The following is an 18791-nucleotide window of genomic DNA, read 5'->3' as shown; positions in this document are numbered from 1 at the left end:
CGCGCCCGCCGTCTCTCTTCTGCCACGGCCGAGCGCGCAGGTCTTGGGTCACGTGTCGGGGCGGCTGGTGTCGCCGGCCGTGCCGGTGGCAGCGCGGGGCGCCGGGTCGGGACGGCGGCATGGCGGTGAACTACAGCGCCAAGGAGGAGGCGGACGGGCACCCCTCGGGCGGCGTCGGGGTGCCGGGCGGCGGGGCGGTGGGCGGCAGCGGCGGGGCCGTGAAGACCCGCAAGCCCGATAACACGGCGTTCAAGCAGCAGCGGCTGCCGGCCTGGCAGCCCATCCTGACGGCGGGCACGGTGCTGCCGGCCTTCTTCATCATCGGCCTCATCTTCATCCCCATCGGCATCGGCATTTTCGTCACCTCCAACAACATCCGCGAGTATGAGGTGCGCGGGGCGGGGCGGGGGGGGGGGGGTCAGGCTCCTCCCGCCGGCGGGGGCGGAGGACGGCGGCGGCCGGTGGGTGCCTGGGCCTGGCCGTGTGCCCCGGCGGGGCGGTGGCTGCGGAGCCCCCGGAGCCCGCTCGGAGGGCGCCGGGCCGGGCGAGCGGTGTTAGGGATCGCGTACCCGTAACTCGGCCTGCTCCTCCTTGCGAAATCTGCCGCCGTCTCTTCCTGCCGGCGCTCGGCGGGAAGTAGAGGTGGGTTACGTGGTTTGTGTGGTGAGCGGACACCTCGCCCTGGCTGTTCCGTTTCAGTTTAACGTTTGTGCTCTTTAACAAACCATCCACTAATTACCCTGAGCAGGAGTTTAGCTCACAGAGTATCTTCCGCGTAGATTGTACCCTGCTGCCAGCCTTGCCGGCGGTCCTGAGTGCCCTGCCAGGGAGCGTAATGCCGGTGTCCCATCGACACGGCCCGACGCGGGCTTTGAAGTTTTGTTCTCAGTAGTACAGAAAGCGTGTGCATCCTCCTCGGGATAGCTTGTGGTAATGGATTGTGTATCTTTAAATGTTCCAAAGTAATTGTAGTTTCAGGACAAGACTCTGTGGTGAATGTAGCGCTGTAATTCTTATGTCTGCTAATGATTTAATGTTTTAGATGCTCTATGGGAGATCAGGGTGTCCTGAGTAAACTTGGAAATAAAGATTGAAGAGTGTGGCTTATTTTAATTATGCTTACAAAACCTGAGTCATTTATATCTCATAATTAACCACACCACTGCTGTAAAAAGTTGCTGAGCATTAACAAAAAACAGAACCGTGTATCACTGTTCCATCTGGTAACAGAATCACTTTGTGTTCTAAGGAAACAACCCAAAGGGCTTAGGGGCAACCTTGAAAAGCAAATTGACAGCTAGGATTAATTTCGGTGAGCTAATGCCACCAAGATTGATTGTAGGGGGGAAAAAAAAGTGTAGTAGTTTGTTGGATTGCTATATTGCAGAATATGAATTTTTGTGGATCAAATCATTCTAGTCATCAGACTAAGCTGTCACTTTCAAATAAGTAGTGTTCAAGACAGTGGCGTGGGTAGTGGTAGCAATGTGGCAATGAAGTCCAATTAACTAAAGAAATCCTGAGGCAGGCAATAAATTGTATTATATTTTCATATTTTCGTTAAAATACAAACAGTATTGTAATAAAATCAATTTAAGGTACACTTCCCTTTTATGTTAAGAACTAAAATTCCAGTCAAGGAGAAAAACAGAAGTGGGAAAAAAAACCCAAAGCTGAAGTGTATTTTGCAGTGTCCAAATGTTGTATGTAAGCGTATTTTTGAAAAGCAGTTGGTTCTTGTGTCAAGGTTTGAGGTTATGCAGGACATCTGAAAATTGATGCAAGTGCTTCAGAGAACATTTCCAAGTTGTTATGGGCATGTAGGCTTTTAAATTGTCATGTTACAGTCATATTTAAGCTAAATACAATCACATGTTTTCAACAGGACACTCAATGGAGAGAAGTAAAAAAAAAAAATCCTTGCTGATTTTTTTTTCACAATTGCATTTCAAATAACCATTTCTATAGTAAAGCAATACAAAGTAATAATGATTGTAAGGTTAATATAATTGGATAAACATATCTCCTTTTTTTCATTATGACTGGGTTTGTTTTGATCTATAGGGACAGGAAATGCAGCAGAGTTTCATGAGTCCAAAAATATGACTCCTCGTGCCTATATTGCTGCTGTATGCATATACAGAATTTTTATATACTGTTGTGGCTTAGCAATAGTAGTATTGTGGCTTATCATGTACTCCTGATAAGTGCCAGTAGGAGCCAAAAACTAGATGTTCCCACCTAACGTGCAGTACAAAAATCCATAGGTGAGCTGGGAGCATAACTGATGCTCCCCTATGCATATATAAAGCAATAGCAGCCATTTATATTTAGAAACCAGTTGGTAGGTGCTGGCCTTCCACCCTTTCTAATTTCAAGATATTCAGGATTAGAAAGGGTTTCATTTGTTTGTGTGTTTTACTGTGCGGGTTGACTTGTATTATCCATGTCACATGAAGCTCTCCCAAGTCAGATCATAAGGCTTTCGTGAGGACGGGAGGGACCGAGTTCTTGACTTCCAAGAGTATGATCAGACGAGCGGGGCATGCGGGTAAGAATGGGGAAACTTGGTTTCTGTTCTCTGATCCTCGTGTGTTACCATGTTATAACACTTGATAAAGTGTTATAATGTAGAAATTCTGCCAGTGAGATTATCATTTTAAAGGCAGCTGAATTTTGGAAAAAAAAAGTTTAGATCAAAAAAGACTTTACAGTTGCAGCAACAAAATGTAGATGAAGCATTTTACAGACTAACATTTGGGCTCTGAACAGTGGTGAGGGATGCAGTTTAAGACACTGCTATTGCCTATATGCTTAGCTGAGATATGTCCCTGCTTAGTATGCTGTCTTTTGTTAGTAACTTCCAAGTTATTCACAAATAGCTGTAAATTTAGCTCTGGGAGACAAGACATGTAGAAGCTAGGTGCAGTGACTAAGCTCTTTTAAAAATGTAATCGAAGGAGGAAGCAGAGGTAGTTATTTACACCCACCTCCTAGGCAATAGCATGCTTGTTAAGTGCGTGTGTGTGTGTGTATATATATATGCTTGTAAACTTAGTGTATTGGAATTGAATAGGATGTATAATTCATGCCCCTGAAATGCATATTTATGTACAGTTCAAATCACCCTTTCCTAGAACTAGATATTGCAGCCATTAGTATCTCTGCAAACTGTGTTGTTCTCATACAGGTGCTGGGACTGAGGAGCAAAATGTAGCTTTTCCATTGATTTCCTTTATAAGCTCTCTTGAATTCAAATGTGGAAGATTTCCAACAGCTTAAGTGTACTAGAATTAGGGGGTTTTTTTTGTGTTGGTTGTTCTCTAGCACTTTCTCACTGTTTTAAAGGGTATAAACAGCCATTTATCTTGGGTCTATGATGAAAATAGCTCATTTGGGTGGAAAATGAGAATCAGCTGTGTAAGTGTGTATTTTTGCCCTGTTATTAAAGGGTGAAAGAGTTCTTTATTTCCTGATTTATTTATTTTTCTTTTTTAGAATGGCCAAGAAGCATTGACAGCATATTAAAATGTGATTAAAAACTGAGGAATATCCAAAACATTAATTGTGTGGGGAAACAGATCTTTGTGCTGTGAAATGCATATCCATAGTTAGAAAGCCAAATAGGCTTTAAGGCATGACGAGGACTGAAGAACTGAAAGAAAGTAGATTAGTGTTGCATGCATCTTCAGTGTTGTGTGCAGTTCCAGTAGCACCATCTCTTAAATTACATGAAACTTAATAAAATCTACAGAGAGGGATAGTAAAGAGGACCAGAGTTATGGGATGTCTTTTAGACAAGAAGTGGCCAAGCAGAGTAGGATGAATATGTGACAGCGTATGAAGTCTAAAAATCATAAATGGTTTGGAGAATACATTTATGCAATAGTTAAGTTATCTCTGTACTGCAAAAATGTAAATCAATGGAGAAGGCCATCAACAGCCTGAAAAGCCATTGGTGCTGGATAGCTTGGATATACCCAATGTCCTTGGATCAGCAGTTGTGGGGAAAGGCTCAGTCAATGGGGGTTTGTCATGCTCAGCGGCTAGCCGATCCCTGGGGACAGAACAGTGGGTCAGGCGGGTTCCTGCCGTGGACCCCAAAGTCAGTCCTTCAGCTCTCAGAGTCCTGGTTCCGTTGTTTTGTCAGAGATGAAGACAGATACCGCTATCTCTTTAGTTAAGCTAGCTATTGAATGTCACCTGTAAATGGGGATGCGGAAAAAAAACCACTTGTGTTGGCAGTTACTGTACAGGAAAGCTCCTGGATAGCATTGAAGCTGATAGCAGCGGTCAAAAGCATGGTTCTTTTTCAATATACATCAATTTCATGCTCCACAGAATTTAGTCAATTATATTTTAAAAAGTGAAGTCTTCAGATCTTTTGCAACCTTAGAGCATTTGAGTTTTGTTCTTAATCTAAAACTTCTCCACACAGTGAAGAACTAGCTCAAGAATGTGGAGGTTTAAGTTCTTTCTAAAGGAAGTGCTTGTTTAAGATGACTTCAGCAGGATAAAAAAAAAAGCAACACCAAGTTAGCCTTGAACAAATGAGGTGCATTGTTTGTTGAGAGCAGTGGTGGTCGGTCTTCTGTAGCTAAATAGAGCTCTTCAGGACTGCTGCAGTAATGCTATTTCTAGATCAGCATAAACTCAATATCTTGTTCAGCGAAGGAAGCAAAGATTATGTGATCCTCTCTCTCTCTCTCTGCCAGCTAATAGCTTCTGAAGCTGACTCGTTTCAGCTAGGCTTGTTAGAGTGTAGGTCTCATCTGTCAGAAATCTGGCAGCAGCGCAGATACTAAGAAAAGTGCTGAGGGAAGGGCTGTAGTTTGAGATGCTGAAGAAATCACAGGAGGAGAGACCTTGAAGAAGATCCAGAAGAAAATAGCTTCAATTATTCCTGAAACTTGAAACTGCATGTTTATTGTAGCTAACCTTAATACGGGTATTAGGACAGATCATAAATCACACTAATTCTTAATAATGCGTTTCACTACAAGCATAAATCAGGGCAAACCATTTGCAGCAGCCTTTCATAAAACTACATAGGTGTTGTAGTTTAAATGATACTGCTGTTAAACAGTGTGTTGCCGTAACTTGGTATATGTTGCACCAATCTCAGTCTAAATTCTAAATAGGAAGTTCATAGTAAGTGTAGAAATACATAGTTTATAGGCAGATGGAAGCTTTTTCCTGCTAAGCTTGGAGCTAGCCTGTGGAGCCCAAGTAAATTATTTCTTGCTGTTCACTTGCTGGAGCTACACATGAGGGAGAGCTATTGCGGTCAAGCAACTTCAAGGTGGCTTGGGCTGTATGGTCAGCTTCTGGCTGCTTGGGATTATGTTATGCATACTGTCCAGGTAGCCTGTATGTATAGATTTCAAATACTGGGGTTTTTTGAGCTACACTGTTGAAGACAGATAATACTGCATAAGCCAGATTAACACTGATCATCTGTTTTGTCCATCTACTGGTATTTTACCATTCCTGGCAAAATGGTAGAAATGTCTTCATTTTCCCTATTTCAGGAGAGTTCTTGGGCATTAAGTGATTTAAAAAAAAAAAATTGGTCAGCAAAGCAAGTTTTCTAATGCAGACCTTTTTTTAGTAAATATCTAGAGTTTCACCCCTCTGGAAAGCATGTTAAAAACTCAGATCTGCGTATTGTATAGCATGTGTGCGTTTAGAAACATCAGGTTTCTGGAGTATCTGCTGTTTATGTTTTGGTATGTGTTTTCTGTTTTGTTTGTTTTGGTTTAGTTTTGTTTTGTTTTCCCCCCAGCCGTAATGGCTCACTTCAGTGTTAACTTTGAGGCTGAAATCAAGCATGTAGACAGAATCACAAAATCGTTTAGGTTGGAAGGGACCTCTTGAGATATCAGACAGCCCTGAATGGGCTTTTGGAGTTGAGGTGCAATACTATGGCAAAATAAAGGCCCTGTCAACTCTCTCTGGCTTATTAATCAATTTTCTTTATTCTCCCATTTTAAATTACTGGCTTTTTTTGTTGTTATTGTAGATTGACTATACAGGAACAGAGCCTTCTAGTCCCTGCAACAAATGTTTAAATGTGTCCTGGGACAGCACACCACCTTGTACTTGCACCATCAATTTTACACTGGAACATTCATTTGAGGTATGTTACCCTCTATGCAAAGTGAAATTAGAACAATTTATAAGATTTATTTCATGATTGATAGGAAAGCTCTATCACTTAAGTTTGGTTTTGGTTTTTTTTTTTTAAGAAGGATTAGTTCTAGTTTTCCTATGAACTTGGATCTGATTTTTGTGTGCCTTTTCAGTAGCAGGGATGAGATGGGTTTTGATGCCTCTCTTTATCTGGAAATGTACCACATTAAATGGAATGCTTGTGTTTTACACATTTAGGTTTATTGTATGTGTCTTATAGCTGGTGAGTAGATCGACTATACCTGCATCATTTGCAAAAACTCAGTTCAACAAGAATTGGAAATACCAGATGCGTGCTTTCTGACAAGTTGGAGGCAAATAATGAGAATTATGTGCTTAACATCGAACAAGATAGGTGTTTGAAGTAGTGCTGATGAGTATCATTCTGATAGTTAATAGCATGTTTATACTGTTTGCCTTCAGGACGCCAGCTTATGTTAGGATAGTACTCTTACATACTCAGTGTGAAGAAAGGATTGAGCCTCCTACTTTATGAATGTTGCTGTAAAATAAACACAGAGTTCAAGAGGTTAAAATTTAAGCTTTGTGTGAATGAAAACCTGTCTTGTTCCATCTTGCTTCTTGTAGAGTAATGTATTCATGTATTATGGACTTTCCAACTTCTATCAAAACCATCGTCGTTATGTGAAATCTCGAGATGATAGCCAGCTAAACGGAGACAACAGTTCACTACTTGTAGGTATTCAAGCTTGGATATTAATAAGCAACTAACTTCTGACTATTGCATAGATTGCCACATAGCAGAAAATTTAATAATAATGAGGTACTAGACTTTTTTGCATAACAGAAGACAACCATAAGGAATTCATATTTTGTTCACAGAAATAACTGTACCATACCATAAAATTTCATGTCAATAATTTCATTAAGTGGACAGCAATGCAATACTTCAATCACTTCTCAAATTTGAATAGTTTTAAACTGTCTTGCTATCTTCAGTCAGTAGTATCTATCTGTATCCATTCTGTCTGAAGTTTTCGTTTTCAGTATAAAATAATATTTGGTTGCCTAGCACTTGGTTTGGATGTTGCAGCTAAATGCATCCATTTTTGTAGACTGGTTCAATATTGAACATTAGCAATATTGGAAAATATAGGTACTGTGTATTCTGTTCAAGGTACTGTGTAATGTTTAGGGCCAGACATCCTCTTCTGCTTTGAGGAGTGGAAATAGGGTTGGGTTCTTGCTCCAGCAAGAAGGAGTCTCCTTTTTATCTGTAAACTTTAAAAAAAGGGGAGTTTCAGGAGGTTACATCTGATGACTGACACAGGGGTTTTGGCGGGGGACTTTTTCTGCTTGCATTTTTGGCATGCTGTTGGAGTCCTTGTAACCTTTCGCTTTTTTATGTTATGCTTGGTTTCTTGTTACAGTCTTATTTTCTATAACACTGATGCTACTTAAAAAGCCCCTTTAATAAAAGAATACTTGAGTATTTCCTGTTGGGAAATTGTTTCTATTAAACAAGAAAAGGAAAGAAGTTCTAATAGCTTCCAAGAAAAGCGTTATTTTAATATGGCCATGATGTGATTCTGACTTTATTCATGTTTTATTTAGATTTTATTCCTGCTTGTAAAATAAACTAACTAGTGTTGAATGCTGAAGTCTTTGTAAATAACCTGACTTGTGAAAAGATTATTTTGTGGTACATTTAAGACATACACAATATTGAGGTACTGTACTTAAACAGGTTAGTTGGATAAACTAGCACAGACTCATCTGCCTTTTTTCTTTCTAACTATCAGAATCCAAGTAAGGAATGCGAGCCTTACCGCACAAATGAAGACAAACCCATTGCTCCTTGTGGAGCTATTGCCAACAGCATGTTTAATGGTATGGTACCACAGTTTTAAGTTATCGCTTAATGTTTTTGTGATCCAGTGTGTGTTTTGGGTTGCATTAATTCCAGAAAGAAAGGCCCGTGATGTCTTTACTCAGAATAATTTGCAATACATTTTCATTGTTCAGAATAAAATAAATATCTTGTATTGTACTGCTGTTGCTGTTTTCAAAATTGCTATCAGAATTAATTTAATCTGATGGCATACAAAGGATGGAAATGCTTGTGAGAAGCTGTTACTCCTGTGGAGTAGAAACAGAGGTATCATATATGGATAATACGCTGCTATCTAATATACATTGATTCTTACAGAACAGCATGTGATTGTGGCAGGCAGGTAATAAATGCCTTGTCCAGGTTTGTTTTTTGTTTCTCCTGGAGGTAATTGTTTCATTGCCTGGCAGGATCATCTGTCTAATGAAAGTTTCTTCAGCTGTTTTTCTAATTTGATTTTCTCCTTAGATACATTGAAATTATACCGCATTGACAATGACACAAGGATTCCTATTACTTTGATTAAAAAAGGCATTGCATGGTGGACAGATAAAAATGTAAAGTTCAGGAATCCTACAGGAGATGGAAATAACTTAACTGCACTCTTCCAAGGTAAAAAAAAAAAAAAAAAAAAAAGTGAAATTTTAAGAATGACAAAACACTTCAAACATATTTTGATTCCAGTGAGTTTTACCTCACTGACAACATTTTACTGAATGTCCTAATTAAAAAATATTGTGGTGCTCTGAAGAAATCCAAGCTAAGGACTACTCTGCTAGCTAGAAAGGTTGACTTTAAATTATGACAGTTGCAAATTTCACATGAAAGTGTTTGGGTTTTACCTTTATTGTAATCATTAATTTTTATTTTTTTTATTTCTGATTTTTTCCCCCCACCTTGAATATTGAGAAGAATCAACTATGTGCACTGCTGACATGGTTTAACCCCAGCTGGCAACTGAGCACCACACAGTCGCTCCCCTGCAGTGGGGTGTGTGGGAGAATTGGAAGGGTAAAAGTGAGAAAACTTGTGGGTTGAGATAAAGACAGTTTAATAATAAAAAACCCCCACATTGCTGGGTTTGGTTTGTTGTTTGTTTTTTTTCCCCTGACAAAGAGAGAGGAAAATAAAACACAAGAGAAACAAGTGATGCAAAAGAAAATGATTGCTCATCATCAACTGAGTCCCTGAGCAATGGCAGCCCCTGCTTACCTCTACCTGCCCAGCTTTATTGCTGAGCATGACATCATATGGTATGGGATATCCCTTTGGTCAGTTGGGGTCAGCTGTCCCAGCTGTGTCCCCTCCCAACTCCCTGTGCACCCCCAGCGTCCTCGCTGGTGGGGTGGGGTGAGAAGCAGCAAAGGCCTTGGCTCTGTGTAAGCACTGCTCAGCAGTAATGAAAACATCTCTATATTATCAACGCTTTCCAGCACAAATCCAAAACGTAGCCTTATACTAGCTACTATGAAGAAAATTAACTCTACCCCAGCCAAAACCAGTACAACTGCCCTAATGCTTGGATTTAACTTGAAAAGAAATCGCGCAGTTGTTTAATGAAACTCTCACACGGAGTTTTCGTTTAAATATTTCTACTGCTAGATTGTGCAAAGTTTTCGAAAAACCTGATTCTTTTTTGTGATTAGAAGTGACTGATGTCTGTCACTTGTTAGGTTAAATACAATTTGGTTAATCAAAGTTTTCTTTGGCTACCAATGTCTGAGAATAATCTTCCTCAGGGCTTTAAGGGGGGTGTGTGTGTGCTTATGCAAGGTATGTAATAATTTCAGGTTTAACCTGATGTGAGTTTCTTGCCTAGTCACAGCCAAATTACGTGTTACCGATGTGATGCTACCCTTGGAAAAGCAGATACCTTACCCTGATAGAGTATAGAATTGTATTTCCAATAAAACAAGCAAAAACATTCGTATGGCATCATCTAAAATATTGTACGTAATTTTATTTGCTCATGGTCCAGGAAGTGGTAGTCAAACTCTTAACAAGTGAGCAGAGGAGCAATCATCATAATGGAGAACTATGTCACTAAGGTAGAGTAATGTTTTGAGACAATACTTTATATAAATATGTAGGGGAGACAAATTTGTTTAAACAAATGGACAGTGCTGTCATGAGAATACATGGATATGCACTACAATTTAAGCTGCAAAATAAAAGGTTCTTAAACAGCCCAGTGTCTTGCAGTAGTAGTGAGCCACCCTGTCTGTTCATACTGTTTAGAAGTTAATATGGGTTTTTTTGTAATATTAGAAAGAATTTTGATGAGCCAATGTGTTACTTAGTCCTGTGTTTGAAATACTTTGTTGTTGTTATTTTTGTTTAATCCTAGGCACAACAAAACCTGTAAACTGGCCCAAGCCAGTATATATGCTGGACTCAGAGCCTGACAACAATGGCTTTATCAATGAAGACTTCATTGTGTGGATGCGTACTGCTGCTCTGCCAACCTTTCGCAAGCTGTATCGTCTCATTGAAAGGAAGAATAACTTACAGCCTACCTTACAGGCTGGAAAATACTCTTTGGATATTGCATACAGTATCCTTTGAAAGCAGCTAAGGGCCTTAGCTGGATTACATGGGCATGTATTTGTGCAAGTTCAAATTGAACTAGCCTTTTTTCTTACCAGCTCTGAAAAATTACGGTATTGAGCTGCGGTTGAAAACTAATAGTGAGAATTGGGTAGAATATTACCATCTTCTGTGCAAGTTTTTATAGAATTAGTGGCTTCATAGTGAGAGGGAATAGTGGATTGCTTGGGTGTTGTAAAGGAATTGGGAGGGCATAGGAAAAAGGAAAGAACAGAGGTAGCTGGCAGCCTAGAAATTTGAGAACTTCAAGGTGTAGTGACAATGTGCAATCAAGGGCAGACTGACTTTGGAGGTCAGAAAAAATGTCAGATCTGTGGATCAAGTGGAGGTTTGTCATTCTATTTTGGACAAACTAAAGACTAGGTAGAAATACAGGAGATTAGAGGAGGAGGGTTGTCATAGTTACCGAATTCTTAAAATTTGAAAACACTTAATGATCATTTTTAAATAGCTACTGCAGTATCTTCCTTTGCTGCAAAACTGAGGAGTGCATATAAAAATGAATCAACATAAAGAAAAATTTTGTACTAAAAAATATCTGGGAACTAAAACTTGATTTCCCTCATTTTAGTGAAGCTTCTTTCAAGAACCCACAAAACAGTGCATTTACTCTTCCCTTAAAAAGGAGTTAACATCTCCTAATGTGGCATTTTTCTTGGAGTAGCTGACAGTGCTCAAATTAGTCTTAGCCTGAAAGAACGGCTAAATGTTCGTATTTGCACTTTCAGTATTTGAAGGCAGCAGTTTGTATTTGGAACCTGAGTGAAATGACTCAAAATCTTAATGTGCCTGACCACATCCAGCTAGATTTGGAAACGTGCTTCTTGTTTTCCTAAATGTTTTTCAGATTATCCTGTACACAGTTTTGATGGACGAAAAAGAATGATCCTGAGCACCATCTCGTGGATGGGAGGCAAAAATCCTTTTCTGGGAATTGCTTACATCACTGTTGGGTCCATATGCTTCTTCTTAGGAGTTGTATTGCTGATCATCCATCACAAATATGGAAATCGAAACACTAGTGCAGACATTCCCAATTAATCTTGCATTCTGACAACAAATGTACTGCATGTGCATCAAGGCCAGTCCAGAACGGACCCAGTTTTTGAAAGATAAGTCTCTGCTTCTGTCACTTCTGAGACTGGGTACTCAATTTTTATCTAAAGCTCCCCTTTCCCGTACTGTGGATTAACTCTTGAAAATGACGGGTATACAATTAGCTATATTGATTGTATCTCTGCCGATGTCAGAAACAATTTTTCTGATACTTGCCTCTAACTGGGCAGGCCACACGATGCATATAGCTCCTGTTCCCTTGATGCATCTGCTGCTTGTTCATGTGCTGTGTAATGTCTGTATGATTCAGTACATAGAGATTGTGTGGAGAAAGACTGCTATAAGATACTGTAAATGGTTAACTTTCCGGAATTCAGGTGTCAGTGCTGTTGAAAGGAAAAGTCAAGTCTTAAATGTTTTTTCAATTTACTGTCTTGTGTGCATGGGCTCTTACATTTCTTGCTGAGATTTTAATATATTTATATAAGTTGTTAAATATTTTTCCTGTGTCCTACCCACCTCTGTTAGGTTAAATCCTAGGTTAAAGTGCTGTGTAAATTTCAGTGCTCTGGATTCTTTGTATATTTACAATGTATGTGCCTGGCCAGTAAACTAGCATCCTATGAAGATATCAGAAAACCTATTTGTTGATTATCTGCGTGAGTCCCTTTTAAAGTTTCTTCTAAATTGGGAAACATTTGTTGCAGGTAGAATCTGCTTTTTCCTAATTTTCTTTGCTTTAAGTCATATCCAATACTAGTTTTACCTATTGTGCTTGCTGGTTTTGCTTTTTATGAGCAGCTCCAAGCGTTAATCAAGAACAATGTAAAATGTTTTTTCCATTCACAAATTTGGGTGAATTCCTTTTACTGGAGGAGTTTCCTAATTTTCTTGAGGCATACGTGTTCTGAGCAAGCTTTGTAAAGGAATTGTCATATGCTTTATCCTTATTTGGAGTAAACACCACATGAAATTTTTCCAGTGTTAGGAGAGAGATTCAAAAGTTGAGGTGGCAGTAACCTCTTTTCATTGAAATGCAGGTTGAGCTTGCTGTGAAACCAATTTAAATATTACAGTTAGAGGCAACGTGCGGGTTAGTGTCTTAAATTACAGAAGGGTTCACTTTTAGGTTAATTAAGTTAACTGTAATCTGTGAAATACTACTTTGTGGTGACTTTTTTTTTTAGATGATGCACAGAAATTGTAATGTATATGGTGGAGATCCCTTTATATGCAACTAGCTTGATAAAATATTGAGTATATTAAAGTTCTAATAAATCTGCAAACCATTTAATAAGAGATTTTATTTTGTTCTTGAACATACATTTATTTTCATCTGGATGAAAAATGTATTCTCATTAAGTGTGAATGCCGTTTAAGTGACTTGTATTTCTGGGATTGCATATTTGCTGATGGTCCAAGAGCTTAATCTATAGCCAGCTTTAAACAACACTATTTATCACATAAAGATATGACCATTTTTACTGAATTACTTGTGTAATCTTTTTAAGCTAGCAGTTTAAGTGTGTAAGTCTGTATAAACTGTGGAATGAGGTAACGTTTCCAGTGTGCTAGCTTTCTGTAACTCCATAGGATAATTTGTTTGCATAGTATGGTGTGGCAGCACCGGACTTTAAATAGTCAAAAGATGTTAAGATTTTATTTGCAGCCGTGTATCTATATTGCTGGAATTACAGAATAAGGGTATGTACCTTTGTATATTGCAAGGCAGAAAACACACACAAACTGTTAAGCTGGCTTTCATCCCTAGAGTAGTTGCTAGTGCAAAATGTAGCAAGCAAGTACGGAGACAATTCCCAATTACTGGTTATTAAAATATTTTGATTTTTAAACTGTGTTTGTCACTTGAAATGCAAATACATTCTGCTTCATTTATAATCCCTATCTTTTCCCAAGTACAAAATGTTGCTTTCTGGGCTGTGTTCAGAATTAAAAACAAAGTATTTTTCTGTCTTTACCTTAAAATATTTTTTAATGCCTTACTTTTTTTTTTTTTTTTTTTCCCTTTTCTGTTGACTGTAGCTGTCAGTGCTGCTTTGATCTCTCTGAAGTGCACCAGGATGTAAATATGGCACTTCAGGACATGGTTTAGTAGACATGATGGTATTGGGTTGACGGTTGGATTTGATCATCTTAGAGGTCTTTTCCAACCTTAAAGATTCTGTGATTCTAAGAATCGCTGTCTGTTTGGTTTCTGTTACAATTCCACTTTTTCTCTGATAGCCTGTAGCAGTAAATACCTTTCAGGCAGTATCCCTGACAGACAGCATGCCTTTGGAGCTTAAAATACTTACAACAACTTAAAATACTAGGTCAAATTTGTAAACCGTTGCTCATTTGTCTTGATGCCATGTTGATAACTATGGAGATCCTTGGATTTTGTATTTCTTACAAGTCGCCCGTATGTCACGTGTTCTGACACTTCTCAGGGCTCCGTCCCTGTGCTATGGTCAGTGTCCTGTGTTTGGATTTGGATTTGACCACCTGCAACTTGGTTCTTCAGTGGGATCCTTCAGAGGTATTTGCCACCAGGGTTCAGCAATACAAGGAGCAATGCCTCTTGCTTTCTGAGTGCCAGCTAGGCATTTTCCAAGGCCTACCCAGCTGAGGCGCTGCCCAAAGTGTCAGACATCATACGCTTTCTGGAGGCTGCTGCTGTTAGGAGGGCCTGCTTACAAAGGAATTGTTCCTGGAGAGAGTAATTTGGGAAACTAGGATATGTCTCTGTCTCATCCTAGAACTCCAAACAAAATCTTGTGTGAGACAACTTCCTTCTGGTTTCTTGTAAAAAAAAATCTACATCCCTGTAACAAAGCAGATTGTCACCTCAGGTATTTTTTTTTTAACTGCACAAGGCTATTTGGGGAGCTGTTGATTGTGCTTTGCTGAGTCAGAGGGAAGAGTTATCAGCTTGTAACTGGAATGTGAAGGATCCTTCACAGCCTTTGCCTCCCAAGGTCACACTGGTGCTGAAACCAGGTTCTCAGCAGCGTGGTTTTGCTTTAATTATGAATGTTAAACCTTGAAGAATGCAAGCCTCATCTTTTTTTTTCTTTTTTTAATAGAAGTTTCCGTGGGAGGAAAGGCCATGACAGTCTAGGGTCAGGTAACATCTGCAAGCATATGGATCTGCTTCAGTCTGTCAAATAGAGCAATGACTCTGGCTGACATTTGGATTGGATTTGCAGGAGACATTACTGATGGCACTGTTCTCTCAGCTGCCCTACTTGCAGTGGGAAAATAAGGATTACAATGGTTGTAGACAGACTAAGTTGAAGTCACTGATGGAAAAATGTGACTAAGTCTAAAGCAGAATGTACCTACAGTTACTTAGGAAAAAAAAGTTACTGATGGGAATGGAACTGCTGAAGACAAAGAACAAGGTATAACCACAGAGTAATCTGAAAGCACTGCAAATGATTCTGGTCTTCAAAGATCCCATGACAAGAATATGGTTTCTGATCTTGCCTGAAAATTTGTGATCTACCCTTGGTACGATGTAAGTTTGGTTTTTATATAAGTTCAATACTTGTGTTACTGGGGTTGTTCCCTATCACTGAACTAGCTTGTTATGGTGAGTTAGAAATGAGGAGTGCAAAAACACAAAGGCCTTCTGGAAGGGCTGCGTTATCAATCCTAAAGTCAAGCCGGTCCCATGAGGGACCTGGTCAGTGAGTTTAAAAAAAAAAAAAAACCAAAACCAAAAAAACAACAAAAACCCACAAAGAAAACCCAAACACAAAAAACCCCGACACTCCAAAGTGTTCCACATATCAAATACTCATCTGTATTGAACACCCTGTGAAAAATTCGCACTTTCGAAGTAGGAGGAAAAAAAAGTGAAAAACTAAGTAAATTGTATTCCTGCTCTTAGCAACGTGGCCAGTTTATGGAGGAGGCTGCCCCTAGCAATGTCAAGATGGACTCTAAAGTAGAAAGCCTAGTTGCAGAAAGTACTTTTTTTGTAGTAGTGATTTTTCCTCAGATCAGCAGCAGTATTTCCATGTAAAAAAATACCCTCCATTCTAGCTCATGAAATCTGTTCTGATCACCGTATTGCCTTCTATGCCTAAGTGTGAAGTCTAATCTTACTTGGCAGTTTCAATTAAGACTGAAGTCCATTATGCAATTGCCTGATAAGAATTAGCAGGTCCTTCTATGACCTGAGTCTCAAATAAGAAACTACCTTCCTGTGAGCTTCCCATTCTAAACCTGCTCAACCTGTGTTTGAAAATAAAGTAGTATACCAACTGCTGCTAGAACGCCTGAAGTTGGAAAATTATCTTTCTCATTTCCTGTTGGGAATGAAGAGGAATTAAAAAAAAAGTCAATAATTAATGAAGCTCAAGTTTAAAAAAAAAAAAAGTAGGTGGATTTCTTTCTCACTGGAGGCTGATTTTGGATAAAGATGACAAAAACAATTCAAGCAAACTGAATACCAGAGTTATGTACAACTTTAATTAAACTTGCACCTGAGCAGGTGGATTTTGCTTAAATTTTGCAAAATGTTGACATGTTTTAAGTAGTACTGGAGGGCCAGGAATGTAATTAATGACCTCATTCATTCTGTTACAAAAATGGGGAAGATTAGACTGTGATATTCTTGGAAGAAATGAAAGTACAATTGTATCCAGGCTCGCCTACCAAAGCCAGTGTGTGCTTCACAACAGATGCTTGTAAACTTCATAACAAATCTTTGTTCTGTCAGCACGTTCTTTTAATGCCATTTTAGTGTATTACGCAAAGTAAGTTGGAAAATGGTTATACTAAGATAGAATACAGTGTGTTTTTTCTCTTTGTACACAGTGTAGCTTTTAACTGAGTCTATTTTGTTTGCAAGAAAAAAATCAAACCAGTGGTCAGGCAAGACTCAGGAGGAGGTTTAAAAAATTGTCATGTTCAGCCATCCTGCTGCACCAGGGGTTTCCACTTCAGAGCTGGGCTGAGTGGTAACTCAATTATTTGTGTGATCTTTTTAGCAGGGTTTACATACCTTTCTATTATTGGTTTAAGAGGTAAAACATTTTTTGTGGTGAATGCTTATTAACATATAGATTAACAGCCCTGTGTTCATTCTGGCTTAAAGCTGTTTAACAATGAGTTTTGATTAACAATTTTATTCTTCTTCAATACAATACATGCAAAAGTTACTGTATCTTGTTAGGAAAAGGCAGTCTGAGTTTTCTTCTAGTGAAATACCCTCACCCTGAGGCTGTAAGTTGCTGTTTCTCTTTCCCTTGAGTTTTCATTTCTTCATAAATTAGTCAACACTGAAGACACCAGCTGCGCTCGCTCTGAGCAGTCATCTTGTAGCTTTGATGGGTACGTAACCCACATGCCAAGCTTTAAGTATGGCCTTGCTGTTGTAAAGTGTATTTTGACAGACAACAGCACTGAAGCTCAGATTCAGACATACCAGGAAATGATCCGCAGAGCAGAGCAGAAACAATTATAACTTATCTGGGGATTATAATCCTTTTGCCAGTTGCCAAGTATAACTAAGTATATAAAAGTCAGAATATGAATATTATATGCCCTTTTTAGATGAAAGATTGCAAGAGTAATGAATGGATATCTACCCTGCAGTAGTAGTAATGTATTCTAAGTGTTATTTTATAATAGCACTGCCTGAGTGTTTGAAAACTATTTGTTAAATAATGCATCCAATTTCCTCCTTTGTTACAACGCATCACATTTCTCTATGACTATGCTTTCTAAATGGTATTTTTAATATTCTTCTCTGTTAAGACTATACCTATAAATACCTCTTCATCTTTGCGTTTCTAGTTTCCTTCTGGGGCAGCTCATCAGATTGAGAAGTGCTGTGCTTTGAGATATGGTCCTCGTTATTTCCATAGTAGATTAAGCACTAATTTGCCGTGTTTGACACACATTATTCACCAGAGGTTTGGCACCAGTGCAAAAGCACCGTAATGCCAAAACTAGAGTGCACTGCAACTGCAGCAAAGCCGGGAAATAATGTTCTGACAGCACTGCATTTCAGTGTGAGGTTGAAGCACGAGAAGATGCAATTATGGACCTAGATCCGCAATGCAGAAAAAACACAGGATTCTCGGAGCGCTTCCTTGAAGGGCAAATAGATCCTCCCTTTAGAATCAAATAGGCTTGTACGTCATACAAATCTGGCATTGCTTCACTGTAATTATGTATTGTGAAACATGAAGCTGAAGTTGGGTTTTCTTTTTTTCTCATGCAGAGTACTCGCTATCCCTGCTACTAATGAAGTCTGAGGCAGGGGGCAGGTGCGTGGTTTAGTTTCTTTTTTTCCTGCGTGTAGCAGCTCGACAAGGGATGCCACATCCTTCCCTAGGGGTGTAAGACCCACTTGGCCGGCTCAGAGCCTGCCTCGGTGCCCTGCCTGCAGGGACGGCAAAGGGGACGTGGAGGGAGCCCATGCGGGTACTCCCCCGGGACGCGCCTCCAGCCCTCTGCAGCTCTGAAACCAGCTCATGAAAGGCGATTTTAAAATCTGGATGTAGCAGCCCTGAGGGATGTTCATGTCAGGGATTTGCCCAAGCGCCGCTGAAGGCAGGGAAGCAGCTGGCGGCCGCAGCGGGCTGCGGCAGCGACGTGCCTCGGTTCCCGCTGCGCGGTGCGGAGCAGTGCCCTCCCGCTTCGGAGCCGCCGCGCACTCCGGCTGCTGGAAACGCTCCCGGCCCGCCTCACCCTCCGCATCCCACCGCGGCGCTGCGGGGCCCCTCTCGGTTTCCCGGCCGCTGACACCGGACAAGCACCCCATGGGACCAAACCTGGGACAAAACCCGTGTCCGGCCGGGTCCGGGCCTGGGCTGCCCCCGCCCACCCGCCCCGAGGGGGCTCTTCGTGCAGCTTCCCGCTCCCGCCGCCTCCCCCACCTCAGGGCGGGGACCCTCCTGCGCCGCCCGCCGTCATTGTCTTTCCAGGGAAAGGCTGTCTCGGGGTGGGAGTACCCTTCCTTAGCCCAGGCTCACGCACCGGCCCGCTCCTCCCCCGGCCGCCGCGCGGCAACCGCCATGTCATGCCGGGCTCCCCCGCCAGGAGGACTAACGCGGCTGGCGTGGCG

At 40.5% G+C, this 18791-nt stretch overlaps 1 protein-coding gene across 1 annotated transcript; it reads left to right on the top strand.

Annotated features, from left to right (window-relative positions):
- On the top strand, window positions 1-12996 carry TMEM30A (transmembrane protein 30A). Its single transcript, XM_075747538.1, has 7 exons — window positions 1-389; window positions 6023-6139; window positions 6781-6888; window positions 7956-8043; window positions 8513-8656; window positions 10392-10598; window positions 11499-12996. The coding sequence occupies exons 1-7, from the start codon at window positions 120-122 to the stop codon at window positions 11690-11692; spliced, it is 1128 nt and encodes a 375-aa protein (XP_075603653.1). The 5' UTR covers window positions 1-119; the 3' UTR covers window positions 11693-12996.
- Window positions 12997-18791: the final 5795 nt, after the last annotated feature.

The sequence above is a fragment of the Balearica regulorum genome, chromosome 3 (genome assembly GCF_011004875.1).
Source record: "Balearica regulorum gibbericeps isolate bBalReg1 chromosome 3, bBalReg1.pri, whole genome shotgun sequence".
In the NCBI taxonomy this organism is placed as follows: Eukaryota; Metazoa; Chordata; class Aves; order Gruiformes; family Gruidae; genus Balearica; species Balearica regulorum.
This window is presented reverse-complemented; position numbering and strand designations above follow the sequence as displayed.

What these genes read in the sequence shown, in the direction of transcription:
- TMEM30A (XM_075747538.1), top strand. Translation starts at nt 120, where the DNA reads ATGGCGGTGAACTACAGCGCCAAGGAGGAGGCGGACGGGCACCCCTCG. An exon ending in ACAACATCCGCGAGTATGAG is followed by an intron (nt 390 to 6,022) that starts GTGCGCGGGGCG and finishes TTGTTATTGTAG; the next exon opens with ATTGACTATACAGGAACAGA. An exon ending in TGCCAACAGCATGTTTAATG is followed by an intron (nt 8,044 to 8,512) that starts GTATGGTACCAC and finishes TTTTCTCCTTAG; the next exon opens with ATACATTGAAATTATACCGC.